Genomic DNA, 13,866 nt, shown 5'->3' on the forward strand with positions numbered 1-13,866 from the left:
CAAACTTTTGGGTTTGGTTTGCAAAACGTACGGTTTTAAATAGAGGTGGTCACGGGTTGGGTAATCCTGGCATCCGATTTCGGTTTCTTTTTAAAGTATTTTAGGAAAATATTATCTCGTTTTCGTTTTTGTTAAGTTCGAATATATCCGGCGCTCAATTCAATTATCCGAAGATATCCAAACCCGTCAATTTTTTAAAGAAATCACTGACTTTTTTACTTCAAGGATATTTTTATAATTTTATTTAAAAATATATTTAGGTATTATTGTAAGTATATTAAAATATCAATTTTATTCATGATTAGTTATCTAAAAGTACCCGTCGTCGTTAAAAAATAATCCGAACCCGAGTCCATAGTTTGGATTCTTGACCTCGTCGCACCTTTCGACCTTGTTATATAATGAGTACACAGTGGTCACATCTTAATTATCCATTAGGTTGGATATCCAAAAACCTGCGGATTTTAAATTCATTTTTCGATTATTTTTATTTGGATTCAATTCAATTATATTCAATTTTAGTTAAAAAATATAATGATTCTATTTTTACATTGAATTCGCTTTATTGTTATTTAAAAACTTATTTTTTTTATTATCTTTTTATTTTGTTAGAACTAATTTTAATTCCGTTTTTATTTTAAACATCATAATTATTTGGTTTTCATATGGTTCGATTCGATTGTTAGGTTATTAACATGGCGAGTGGTATGCTCAGATTATTACAAAATCAGTCGTAATGGTATTTTTCTGCTAAAATTAGCATGTGATCAGAGGCATAATTCAAAGTTAAAAAAAAAGAACAAAACAAATGTAACACGGAACAATATGGGCCGATATGATTGGGCCTGCGTTTGGTTTGGGTTGCTGTCGCTCAGGTCCTCAGGATCTCATGGGTGTTTCGTACGGCGCACTCTCTCTTCGTCTTCTCTCTCTCCTGCGATTGTTGACTCTCCTCTCTCTCTCTCCCTCCTTCAGGATTGCCTTAAACCTCCATCCTTCTCTTCCATGCGAGCTTCTTGAGATTCTCAGGTGCTTCTGATCATTCTCCGACACCATGGTTTCTCCGGCTAAGAAGTTCATCAACAACCCCAACGGTTCGTTCTCTTTTCTCTTCGCCCTGCTCCTGTTCCGTGTCTTGCCCGGTGAAACCTTCTCTTCCCCGAGTGAGAATTATGCACGATTTCGGGTCTCTTTACCCGTTTCCTTTCCCCTATTTTGTTGATGTTCTCGGAATTCCCTGTATTACCCTTTTCTAGCTGCTGAAATTGCTTTATCTTTTTTATTCATATGGTTCGCATTCGTGCCCTTAAATTTGTTTGGTATTTTTTCTACTCTCCTCTCATTTTCCCAGCGATCTCCGAAATGTTGCTTCTTCGGCTGTGTTTTTCTCCGTTTCGTGTTTATTTGCTGCATGGGAAATCGGTGAGAGTATTAATGATGAACCGAGCAGAAATTTTCTGCAAAGGGTTTTCTTCTCTCTCTAGATTTTGTAGCAGATCGTAGTTCGGTCTTCTTGACATAATGGAGGAGAATGAACGCTTGTTAATTTCTCTTGTCTGGTGCTTGCAGATGTAGTAACTGAGTTCATCGAGGGTCTTGTCGAAACTTATCCTGGACTCCAGTATTTGGATGGCTTCCCTGAGGTTATTAACTTCTTTATCCGAGCTTTCGATTTATATGTCGTTTGATACCTTCCATTGTCATGCAAACCCTCTGCACTATGCCGATTCTGATGCTTTTCCATGACTTCACAGGTCAAGGTTGTGCTGCGAGCTGATGTCTCAGCTGCAAAATATGACAAGGTCGCTGTTATTTCAGGTTGGAGTTGTCTGATGGAAATTTATGGTTATTGCCTTTTGAGTTGCTTTTTTTCTTTTATGCAATGTCGTCTATAATGCAGGAGGGGGCAGTGGGCATGAGCCAGCACATGCTGGGTTTGTGGGAGAAGGAATGCTGACAGCTGCTGTTTGTGGAGATGTTTTTGCTTCGCCACCGGTTGATTCCATCCTAGCTGTAATTCCTCTCAAGGGTTTCTTCCCTGTTCGTTTTGTTTCTTGTGTGAATGCTAAGGTTTTGTCCAATTCCAGGGGATTCGAGCTGTGACTGGTCCTATGGGATGTCTCTTGATTGTAAAGGTGCATAGACAGCGCAAGATAGTTGCATATATATATCAATAAGTACAAGGAACTACTGATTCCTTACTTCTATCTTTTGATTAATCTCATTTATTTAACAGAATTATACTGGTGATCGCTTGAACTTTGGTTTGGCAGCTGAGCAAGCGAAATCTGAAGGTTACAAAGTGGAGGTACTGCTTATTTGTGGGTTTTTTCACAGTTAAGAGCATTGCTAAACATGATGATAAGATGTTTTTTTTTCTAGACTGTGATCGTAGGAGAGGATTGTGCTTTACCCCCTCCTCGTGGCATAGCTGGACGTAGAGGCTTAGCAGGAACAATCCTTGTTCATAAGGTTGTCCCTCTCCCTTTCCCTAAGCCCTTCCTTCTCTATCTGCACTCTGTAAGCTAGTGCGGTTTAGTAGCATTTGCAGTCAATTGATCTCATTTTTTTATTGTACCTTTTGAAATTGTCTGATATCTGAACACTCAGGCAACTTTAATATGTTCTTATTTGCTTGGTTTATATTGGTTTCCGTGAGCTTAGAATCCACAAATAATTTGAAGTGAAAAGTTTATGTAAACTTCAACTTACACTTTCTACTTGGTGAAGGATAGGTTGCTGGAGCAGCTGCGGCTGCCGGGCTTTCTCTGCATCAGAGATGGTTGGGACCATGGGTGTCGCTTTATCTGTTTGCACTCTTCCTGGACAGGTTACATCTGATCGTTTGGGGTCAGAGAAGATGGAACTCGGCCTTGGAATTGTACGTTTTCTACCTTTTTCTTTCTTTCATTCTTTCTTTCTTTCTTTCTTTCTTTCTTTTTTTTTACATGGGAAAGGTTTAGCAGGGGTGGGGAAAAATACCCGAATTTTGGGTATGCGTCCCAAATTGAGGGTTGGGTATCCGAAAATCCGGTACCCGCCTTACAATGAGATCGAGTTCGGGTTTTAATAGTTTGAAACCCGAAATTCGGGTTCGAGTTCGGGTTGGTATTTTCAGATCAGGTTTTACCCGTGGGTACCCGAATAGTTGAAAAATAACATTATACTCTCAAGTTGTTAGAAAATTACAAAGATATCCATGACCATGATCTAGTTGTTTTTTTCTTTGTTTATTTATGTAAAAAACAATCGTTTATGATCTATTTATTTTGTGAACATCAACATTTTTCAATGATTTTATAAATTGTTCATGTGTAATCTATAGATTTATGAATGTTTAATCAAAATATCTGTACCTGACCCATACCCACCACTAAGATTTACCATGTTTTGGTGCATTAATCCCCCTAAGATTTAGTATATTTTTTTCCATGTTTTGGTGCATTGGATTATGTCTCGACACTTTGTATCGGTTCAATTTTTCTCTCAGCATGGAGAACCCGGTGCTGCTGTGGTCGAGGTTCAGCCTGTGGATGTTGTGGTTTCCCATGTTCTTCAGCAGATATTAAGTCCTGTATGTGCATATCCGGGGTTCTTGTTCTTGCGGTTCCTTCATTCCCTAATTATATATAGTTATATTTGTTATTACCTTTCTATCTACAAAATGGAATTAGGGAAAACCCTTGGTTATGTTTCCTTTGTCAGCGCATTCTTCCAACTATCTTATCTCTGCAGGAGACCAATTATGTTCCTATTACACGTGGTAACCGAGTGGTTCTCATGGTTAATGGGTAAGCCGGTTCTTGGTATCTTCCTAGTTAAATAATATTTTTGCTCTTGTTCATTTTAGCGGAGGCAAAATGTCTCAGTTGTGACAGCCAGTTTTTTGTCTGAAGAGTATCTTTAACGAGTTCTGTATATATGGCTGCTGTTTCTCAGAAGAGGCTGTTAATATTTCTTATTCTTATTTTCTTTCTTCTTTTTCGGCAGCCTAGGTGGCACTCCTCTAATGGAGCTTATGATTGCTGCTGGTAAAGCTGTCCCTAAATTGCAGTTGGAATTCGGACTTGCCGTTGACAGGGTGTACACGGGATTATTTATGACTTCTCTTGATATGGCAGGTGAATCTTTTTGTTTTCATGATTTAGTTAGAGTACCACACACCCGCTGCTGCTCTGAAACCACTTTGTTTTTTTCCCAGGATTTTCAATTTCAATCATGAAGGCTGACCAGTCTATTTTGGACCGATTGGATGCTCCGACAAAGGCTCCGAATTGGCCTGTCGGGACAGATGGTCTGTGAGATGTTGCCAACTTTTCTTGTTATTTCTGTCATCGTTTCTTTGGAGCTTAAGATTGAATAGAATATGTCATCTTGTTTTTGGCGATTGTACATTTGATTCTTTATGGTTGGGAAAAAAAACTTCTGAGCTCAAGCATGATCATTCTCCACAGGAAATCGTCCACCAGCAAAGATTCCTGTTCCGCTGCCCCCTTCCCGGTCAACAAAAAATGAGGAGGTATGAGCTGGGTTTTGAATTAAACAGGATTCTTTTTAAGAGTATGTGTGTTCTCATGGTGTTGAAAGTTTGTTAATTACTTGAAAACTCAGACAACTGGATATGCTAACTTCCTTTTTGGCGATATTAGGCTCTAAGCCAGCCAGAAGAGTTAAGTCAACAAGGCCGTATTCTCGAGGCAGCTATTAAAGCGGCAGCAAGTGCGGTAATCAGTCTAAAGGATAGTTTGAACGAATGGGATGGCAAAGTGGGCGATGGTGACTGTGGCTCAACAGTAAGTTCTGACCTTTAGATTTTACGGGCAAACTGCTACTTTGTTCATGTTGCCTTACACACGATTGGTCATTCCCTGCATAGATGAACAGAGGTGCAACAGCAGTTCTGGAGGACATTAAGTAGTGAGTTTAATTTCTTTTAACCCCACTTACAATTTGCTCTACTCTGTTAAGGTTTTCTGCTGTTAACATTAATCCTTAGGGCCAATTGTTTTTTGTAAAAAAAAAGTGAACGCCTTTGCGTACCTTATTTTTGCAGTTACCCGCTTAACGATGCTGCTGAAACAGTGAATGAAATTGGTTCATCGATCAGAAGAGTCATGGGAGGAACAAGCGGAATCATGTAACTAATTGATCTAAGTTATATACCGTCAGTTGGGTTGTGGATGTAGTTATACTTTTTTGACATTCATTGATGTGTCTCTTGTGGGAAAAAAAAAACAGTTACAGCCTTCTCTGCAAGGCAGTATACGCAGAGCTAAAAGCTAACCCTCAGACGGATGTCACTCCCAAACAATGTGAGACAATGTCTGTTAGATGTGATTTGGTCTTACAGAAGCACATTGAGTGTCTCTGACTAGGATGTTGTCCTCCTGATTCAGGGTCTGAAGCACTAAAGTCATCAATTTCCGCTGTCAGTAAATACGGTGGAGCAACTGCGGGTTTCAGGACCATGTTAGACGCACTCATACCGGCTTCTGAAGTGCTTGAGGAGGTGACCACCTATTTCAAATGCTCTAAAAGAAAAGAAGAATGATAATATTGCAAGTATTAACTGAGTTTTTTTTTTATTTTTTGGATTTTGACGAGAGAGCAGAAGCTGAGTGATGGGACGGATCCCGCCTCTGCGTTTATCGCCTCGGCTGAAGCTGCAACTGCAGGAGCTGAATCAACCATCCAGATGCAAGCTCAGGTGAGAGATCTCTTTCCTTATTGTGACCTAAAAATGACCCGTGATGATACATGTTGGCTGTGATTGGTTGTGGGATTTTGCTTTTAGGCCGGGAGATCGAGCTATATATCAGCGGAGATTCTTGCATCGGTTCCGGACCCAGGTGCAATGGCTGCAGCCGCATGGTACGGAGCAGCAGCCAGAGCCGTGAAGGAGCAGTGCCAGCCCGAGGAGGGATTGTGATCCAAAAATAAAGAAGAGGGAACATACTGATGATTATAATTATGAGGTTTTTTTTAATCCTCCATATTCCGGCGTTTTGAATACATGTATGTACGATTCGTGACTCGCGAGGACTTCTCCCTTTTATTCGAATCCTTTTTTGGGGGTGGCGCGTGTAGTGACCGTTAAAAATGGTTTCTGGGTCACATAGAGTAAAAGACGAACCCATATGAAAACACACTCTGATCATTCATATAAAAGGAGGTTCTTGTCATTCTTTTCGCTGTTGGGGACATTCCGGTTTTTGGTTCAATTGTATTCAATTCATGTTCGGTTTAAAAAAAAAAAATTATATCGCAAGGTTTCTTTCTATTATAGATTTGGTTCGGTTTTGTTTTGAATTCGAATTCTAACAATAAAATGTTTGTTTTCTGCATACAATTGTTATTTATCGGTTTTAAAAAAATCTATATCTATTTATTTTTTATTCGATTCAGTTTATTATACATGGAGTTCGATTTTAGAATTTTCTATATTTTGCTATTAAATGTTATTCGATTAACCGGGGGATTGGTTTAGGCATAAGTGAACCAACCAAATTTCCACCCAATTAGTGTTAATTCAGCTACCAACCCTTCGTTTATGTAAGTTTTGGCCCGAGAGCGAGAAGGAAGGGAATAAGTTAAAGGGAGAGAGGGTCATGGCATGGGGACGGCTCATAGTCACCGCCTCAGCAGCTGCTACAGGGCTCGGAAGGCGAAGAATGTCTGCGTCATCCATGGCGGAATTTCTCACCATGAAGCCCTACTCTCCTCCTCCATGGGCCTCCCACCTTCGTCCCATTCCATCTAGCGCCCTCTCCCTCGCTCACGTCTGTTTCTCTCTCTTCCTTGTCGCTGCGACTTCATCTTCTCTCTCTCTCTCTCTGTCTGACTTCATCATCTTCTTCTTCTTAAGGTGCCTACTCCGATCCACAGGTGGCATCTTCCCGGCCTCCCTAATGGCACGGAAATATGGATAAAGCGCGACGATCTCACAGGCATGGAGCTGAGCGGCAACAAAGTCCGGAAGCTGGAATTCCTGATGGCGGAGGCGGTGGCGCAGCAAGCCGATTCTGTCATCACCATCGGAGGCATACAGAGCAACCACTGCCGTGCCACCTCCGTTGTCTCCAACTATCTCAACCTCCGTCCCTATCTCATTCTCCGCACCTCCAAGGTCCCCTTCCCTTCCTTATTCCTATCATATTTGTCGGGTCTCAGTCTCACCCATCATCTCCTTTCGTCGTAGCTTCTGGTCAACGATGATCCTGGATTTGTCGGGAATCTCCTGGTCGAGCGTCTCGTTGGTGCTCACGTTAACCTCATCTCTAAGGAAGAGTATGCCTCGATTGGCAGTGTGGTTAGTTTGTACACTTCTCCTCCAGAGGAAATCTCGACTTTTTTTATGGCTGATGTTCATGTTGATGATGATGATGGTAGGCCCTGATTGATGTTCTCAAAGAGAGGTTGGAAAATGAAGGGAGAAAGCCCTATGTTATTCCAGTCGGTGGATCCAATACTCTGGGAACTTGGTGAGCATTGCTTCTCATTCTGACAAGTTACCGAAATGCTGCTTCTGGGGTTTTACAACTTCTTTGCCTGCCTGGTCTTATCACTTCTTTGAGATTCTTTATACACTACGCAATTGCCTTTTGATCCCTTTTGTTAGCTAAACTGACTACGCTACCATCTAGGGGATATATCGAAGCAGCAAGGGAAATTGAGCAGCAGCTTCAGAGTAGGTCTGATGGCTTAAAGTTTGACGATATCATCGTAGCATGTGGCAGGTTCTGCATTGCTTACCTTGTGAACTTCTCTTATCCATTTTTTTTGTGTGGCTTCAGTCTCATCTCTATTCTCTTCTGATGGTTAGCGGAGGTACAGTTGCTGGTATTTCGTTGGGATCATGGCTGGGTCCCCTAAAAGCAAAGGTTTTGGTTCTCTTTCCTTTGGTTTGAGGTGCATCTCTCAATGTGAATCAGAGAGGTAGCCCAGTAATGTTTCATTAATCATGCATGCAGGTTCATGCTTTCTCGGTTTGCGATGATCCTGATTATTTCTACGACTTCGTTCAAGACCTTCTTGATGAACTGCAAGCTGGCGTTAGCTCACACGATATTGTTAGAATCCACAATGTGAGTGTTCTTAATCCTTCTTAGTTTTCATGCGCTCTCTCTTTTCAGGGTTATTTTCAGGTGGACTCTGGTGCTCCTTCTCAACTGTCTGTGTTGGCCTCCATTGATATCTCTAGGCTCCTCAGCGCACAAACAAATTGAAATTTTTCATGAAGGTTTCTTGTTGAGTGCATATATGCTTTATCTTTTGTGTTAGTTCTTATGTTCTTGCAGGCCAAAGGACTAGGATATGCCATGAACACGTTGGAGGAGCTTCAATTAGTAAAGGAAATAGCGAATGCCACTGGTGTTATTCTTGATCCTGTTTACAGGTCCTGTACTCTTAATCGATTACTTCCTTTTCCTTGTAAACTGCACATGAAAAGATCGTGATTGTGCCATGGCCTCAGGTATCATATATATAATCTATAATGAGATTGAGATTGGCATTCTGTTTTGGGTGTTTGTCCAGCGGGAAGGCTGCATATGGTTTGATGCAAGAGATGGCCAAGGATCCCCAGAAATGGGAAGGGAGGAAAATATTATTCATACACACTGGTGGACTTCTAGGACTGTATGATAAGGTTGATCAGATGGCTCCCTTTGTGGGTAACTGGTGCCGAATGGATGTTCAGGAATCTGTCCCAAGGAAAGACGGTATTGGGAAAATGTGATTTGTAATTGTATTGGTCTAAAATCAGACAACAAAGAGCATTCGTATTCTTGATTTTGATGTACTCTCTTGTGGTTGAGGACAAAAATATTTTATGTTCTGGGTAGAGACAAATAGTGTACCAGAGCCCGGGAAGTCTATGCCGAAGGATGCTGCCTATCACCACCGAGCTCCAGGTTCTTCCCTTTCCATCCATGTTTTCCAGGCTACTTGATCGAGAATGCCTTCTATTGTAAAGTTATAATTTTTTTTTTGATAATATGTGATTTGAGTGGGGTTTGAACTTGGGGTGGAGCACTCTTTACGCATACTTACCTACTTACCAATTGAGCCAGCCACTCCTGGTGTTAAGTTATAATCTTTGTTTATCTAACTGTGTTAGAGCTGGTGTGTAAACACGATTGCTATCCTGTTCCATGCTCCCGTTTGGTTCATCAGAGGCAATAAGGCTCTCAGGTTTAGATTTGAAAAGGAAGTGGCAACATAGGAGAAGAGCTCGGGGGTTTACCCACAGATAAGCCTAACGCTGCAAATGGAGCCAATGCTCAGGTCTAACAATCCGTCACAGCCCGGCAGCATCTTTTCAGATCTCAACACACAAACGCCTGCAATAGTTTCTCCATAAACAACTACGTGCTCTTATAATAATGCAAGCCTCTCCATCTTTAATTTCGCATTAAAAATATAAGTTAATGGTACCGTTTGATTCTGTTAGTATTTAACTTAATTATCTATATATAAATCAAGACAAATCTATCCTAATTTTTAGTATTTTGTTTTTTTAGAAAAAAATACCTTATTTTATATCTATCACGGGATTCAAATATTGATTGTATTATATTTTCAATTGATAATCTTGAAAAAAGATTAATTACCAAAATTTAATTGATATTTTTATACCATATAAAATTCGAAGAATTATATTTAAACGATTAACTGATGTATAATTTTATTTTTGTTCATTTATATTATTTGAAAATATAAATATTTATATTGTATTCAGTAAAACTAAAACTAAAATTTTAAGTTTAACTTTAATATATTCTTTATATATATCCCATGTGCTCGAAAATATTTGACCTTGGTCGATGCAAATGTAATGTAAATACATATTTACAACATCGCTGGTCGAGACTACCCTCGACAATGGTCTATCCACGTCATTCTGGAGGGTAGTTTTGGAATTTTTTCACTTGTGAAACCCTTGGTTTTCACTCTCTTCATTGCATTTGTTAAGAAACCCAGGAGTTGGTTTTCCCATTTTTAGTATTGACACCCCTTCGTCATCCCATTGCCATTTGCACGAGGGAGAGAGAAGTTTTGGTTCTCCGGCGCAGAGGCAGCGGTTTTCTGGTAAATCCGTCCATCTTCCTCTCGATCTTGCTCTCAGCTGTTCCTGGCTGCGATTTAGGGTTATATGCTGTATTTTTTGTTCTGTTTCACTGTTAGGTAGTGTTTCTCTGTTGATCTCGTTGATTTGTCGGTTTTTCACTAGATCTATTCGTTTCCCTTTACCTGATGTCTCTACTCAGCATTTTTTGGGTCATTTTTCTCGCTTCATCGGTAGTTTCGTGCTTGATTTCCACTACGTTGCCTGATTAGTCATCTGGGTGTCTCTTCTCGGTGGGTTATGTAGAAATTTTCATTTCTGCCATCGTTACATACCTTTGCATATCGATGTATATGTTTTGGTGTTCATGGATGATCTTCGAAGTGCGCAATTACTGAGTGTCCCGGTGCACTATGTTTGATTCCCTCTTGCTTTACTGAGTCCCTCTCATAATCGCTTGTTCGTTAGCAGTACTAGTCAGGATGGTGCGGAAGAAGAGAGGTGATGGAAGCGGTGAGAGCTCCGAGTCCCATGAAGTTGGTGCAGGGGGAGGCCGTGGTCCTCAGCGTGGTGGTTACCACCAAGGAGGTGGTGGGCGAAACCAAGGTGGAAGGGGATGGAGTCCTCAGTCTCAGCACACTGGTGGTGGTGCGGGTCGAGGGCATGGCCCACCTCAGCAACAACAATTTGGTGGACCACCAGAGTTCCAGGGAAGGGGAAGGGGTGGCTCACCACATCAAGGAGGTCGTGGTGGTCATGGCGGTGGCCGTGGAGGTGGACCTGCTCCTGGACCACAGAGACAATCAGTTCCCGAGCTGCACCAAGCTACCTCACCTATGTTACGACCGGTGTCTTCTCAGCCCCCACCGTCCGAGGTGAGTCCTACTCAGAGGGCTGAGCCTTCTGCTTTATCACACCAGTTTCAACAGCTTTCTGTCCAGCAAGAAGCTCCCAGCCAGGCAGTCCAGCCTTTGCCATCTTCTAGCAAATCTGTCAAGTTTCCTCTCCGGCCTGGTCCGGGCATCGCTGGCAAGAGATGCATTGTTAAGGCAAACCATTTCTTTGCTGAATTGCCTGACAAAGATTTGCACCAATATGATGTAAGTTTCGCATTCCTCGTGACTTAAACATCGACTATTCTGTTCCTTGCCACTGGTTCTGGTCTTAGTCTACCAATTTAATGTGCATTTTCCTGTTATTTTTTCATAGGTTACCATTACTCCCGAGGTTTCATCCAGAGGCGTCAACCGGGCTGTGATGTATCAGCTTGTGAAATTGTACCGTGACTCACACCTTGGCAGGCGTCTTCCGGCCTATGATGGTCGAAAGAGTCTGTATACTGCTGGACCACTTCCATTTGTCTCCAAGGAGTTCAAAGTTACCCTAGTTGATGAGGAGGATGGATCAGGGGGACAAAGGTTAAGATTTGCAATTTCTTTTTGGTTATTATTGTGTTAGAGTGCTTGGGGTAAGTCAGTTTTTTTTCTTCCGCAGACGAGAGCGGGATTTCAAAATCATCATCAAACTTGCCGCACGAGCTGATCTGCATCACCTAGGATTGTTTTTACAGGGGAAGCAAGCTGATGCGCCACAAGAAGCTCTACAGGTCCTCGACATTGTTCTCCGTGAGCTGCCAACTACCCGGTACTTGTAGTGCATTTGTAGTCCGGTACTTAGTTTTGAAATTACTGGCATAGTTTTCTAACTATCAGTGAGACAGGTATTGCCCTGTGGGCCGGTCATTTTATTCCCCTCGTCTAGGGAGAAAGCAAACTTTGGGTGAAGGTTTGGAAAGCTGGCGTGGGTTTTACCAAAGCATTCGTCCTACACAGATGGGTCTTTCACTGAATATCGGTATCACGGCTGGCCGGCTAGTTTCATTAATTTTTCATATCTTGGCTTCTTGTATTGTCTTGATCCCCTTGATGTCTGCTGCAGATATGTCATCGACAGCTTTCATTGAGCCACTTCCTGTCGTTGAATTTGTGTGCCAGTTGTTGAATCGGGATATTTCATCCCGACCTTTATCTGATGCTGATCGTGTGAAGGTGCAATTCTGTTGTCATTTTTTGTTTTATCAAGTTCTGATCTGTTTGTAGTTGTGTTGGTTATCCTCTTTGCTGTACTTGTTTTGTTGAGAGCTGTGAAGCATGTAAAGCACATCTTGCCCATGCTGCCCAAGTAGAATTTAATTTTACTATGTTAATGCGCCTCTGTTTGTCAAAAATTCTGCTTTGTGTCAACAGATCAAAAAGGCCCTTAGAGGTGTCAAGGTTGAAGTGACGCACCGCGGGAATATGCGCAGAAAGTACCGTATTTCTGGCTTGACTTCCATGGCCACTCGAGAACTGACGTAGGTGTCTAAATTTATGCTATCTGTTTTTTTCTTAATTTTTGAATCAAATGAAATAAGGTCTTTACGCAGTAATCTCCTTTTCAGTTTCCCTGTTGATGAAAAGGGCACCCTGAAATCTGTTGTTGAATACTTCCACGAAACATATGGTTTCCGTATTCAGCACATTCAGTTGCCATGCTTGCAAGTTGGGAATCAGAACAGGCCAAATTATTTGCCAATGGAGGTAACTGCAAAGTTTCTCTTTAGATCTTCATGAAGGTTTGTGTGTTTTATGCTACTATATGCCACTCTATAGGTATGCAAGATTGTAGAGGGCCAGCGATACTCAAAGAGGTTGAATGAGAGGCAGATTACTGCTTTGCTGAAGGTGACCTGTCAACGCCCTCAAGAACGAGAAAATGATATCATGCAGGTATGCTATTCTATATTCCAATTGACTTCTTCAATTGATTTAGTAAATTGCTTTGTTTGTTTGTATTACTTGTGTTTGGGGGATTGTTCGTGCAAGGATATGTTTTTTTCTGCAATTTCTTCTGGCTGGTCTAATCCATCTATAAGTTGGGGATATGATCCTGCTCAAATGTGGGTTTGTGGCGATTTCTGCACGGAAGATTGTTAGGCCCTTTTTAACCTAACAAGAGAAATTCCCACACTTGGAGTCTGGGTTTTTTTTTAACGGGAGACTAAGTTCATTCACCTTCCACCCAATTACAACCAAAAAATGAGTTACTTTGTTGATCCACCAAAAACTCCCTTATATAGGGGGTTACATGACGGCTACCATACCTAATGTGGTTATAGTATGTGGGTCAGGCCTACTGTAAAGTTCTAGGGCGTAGACCTTTTTTCCAACAACTCCTAAACTCCAAATAAATGATTAATCACCCAAAACCCAACCAAAGACTAGTTTAACAAAGATTGATTTCTAGATGGTCTTTTGTAGGGAATTTGGGGTTGGTTTCTTCATCAATAGTTGGATGTCTTTGCCTAAACCTATGATTTGCCTTGAACGTAAGATGTTACCATTATTTTCTAATTGGGCTTCTAGGAGCATCTGATAGGCAAATGTGGGAGATGTGATCCTGTTTTGGCCGTCTGCTATTCTGCTTGACTGTGCAATCTATCATAGTATTTTAAGGTCATATTCGTTAAAGACTTGTGGTTGATCTTAAACATTATGATTTCTTTCTATATGCTAGACGGTTCATCACAATGCCTACGGTGAAGATCCTTTTGCTAAGGAGTTTGGCATCAAAATTAGTGCTAATCTTGCGTCGGTGGAGGCTCGTATACTTCCTCCTCCATGGGTAAATTATCTTTATGTTTTTTCGTTCTCTTTCCATTCAAGCTATTTGCAGATTTCCTCTCTTTCTTGTTAGGAAGTAATGGTTGCTGCAAGTGCTGTTTGTTCTGTTACTGCAGCTTAAGTATCACGATTCTGGTA

General features: G+C 41.2%; 3 protein-coding genes across 4 annotated transcripts in view; all 3 read left to right on the top strand.

Moving 5' to 3' along the window:
- The first annotated feature begins 897 nt into the window (after positions 1-897).
- LOC104809824 (putative 3,4-dihydroxy-2-butanone kinase) lies at positions 898-6,185 on the top strand. The gene is given in 21 exon segments (XM_010535900.2): positions 898-1,094; positions 1,570-1,643; positions 1,755-1,818; positions 1,901-2,013; positions 2,088-2,135; positions 2,237-2,308; positions 2,383-2,472; positions 2,736-2,766; positions 2,769-2,881; positions 3,491-3,574; positions 3,736-3,791; positions 3,991-4,121; positions 4,202-4,294; positions 4,455-4,519; positions 4,650-4,793; positions 4,877-4,917; positions 5,054-5,137; positions 5,239-5,312; positions 5,397-5,509; positions 5,612-5,707; positions 5,795-6,185. Coding segments are annotated over 21 exon segments (1,761 nt in total). The 5' UTR covers positions 898-1,054; the 3' UTR covers positions 5,930-6,185.
- Positions 6,186-6,580: 395 nt separating this feature from the next.
- LOC104809825 (bifunctional D-cysteine desulfhydrase/1-aminocyclopropane-1-carboxylate deaminase, mitochondrial-like) lies at positions 6,581-9,021 on the top strand. The gene is made up of 9 exons (XM_010535901.2): positions 6,581-6,779; positions 6,866-7,126; positions 7,199-7,309; positions 7,390-7,481; positions 7,644-7,736; positions 7,823-7,880; positions 7,971-8,084; positions 8,298-8,395; positions 8,536-9,021. Exons 1-9 carry the CDS (start codon positions 6,609-6,611, stop codon positions 8,735-8,737), a joined length of 1,200 nt encoding a protein of 399 aa, XP_010534203.1. The 5' UTR covers positions 6,581-6,608; the 3' UTR covers positions 8,738-9,021.
- A 959-nt stretch (positions 9,022-9,980) lies between these two features.
- Positions 9,981-13,866, top strand: part of LOC104809826 (protein argonaute 1-like) — a 6,970-nt gene continuing 3,084 nt past the window's right edge. The window contains exons 1-11 of one of the 2 annotated variants that reach the window (XM_010535902.1): positions 9,981-10,089; positions 10,538-11,166; positions 11,276-11,484; positions 11,561-11,710; positions 11,787-11,920; positions 12,005-12,114; positions 12,313-12,419; positions 12,507-12,645; positions 12,718-12,834; positions 13,622-13,729; positions 13,845-13,864. In XM_010535902.1, coding sequence (XP_010534204.1) covers positions 10,549-11,166; positions 11,276-11,484; positions 11,561-11,710; positions 11,787-11,920; positions 12,005-12,114; positions 12,313-12,419; positions 12,507-12,645; positions 12,718-12,834; positions 13,622-13,729; positions 13,845-13,864 — 1,712 coding nt within the window. In that variant the 5' untranslated portion in view covers positions 9,981-10,089; positions 10,538-10,548. Of the gene's footprint in view, positions 10,090-10,534; positions 11,167-11,275; positions 11,485-11,560; positions 11,711-11,786; positions 11,921-12,004; positions 12,115-12,312; positions 12,420-12,506; positions 12,646-12,717; positions 12,835-13,621; positions 13,730-13,844; positions 13,865-13,866 lie in introns of both variants that reach the window. The other variant, XM_010535903.2, reaches the window with a different exon arrangement.

This window comes from Tarenaya hassleriana, unplaced genomic scaffold (genome assembly GCF_000463585.1).
Source record: "Tarenaya hassleriana unplaced genomic scaffold, ASM46358v1 Cleome17, whole genome shotgun sequence".
Classification (NCBI taxonomy): domain Eukaryota; kingdom Viridiplantae; phylum Streptophyta; class Magnoliopsida; order Brassicales; family Cleomaceae; genus Tarenaya; species Tarenaya hassleriana.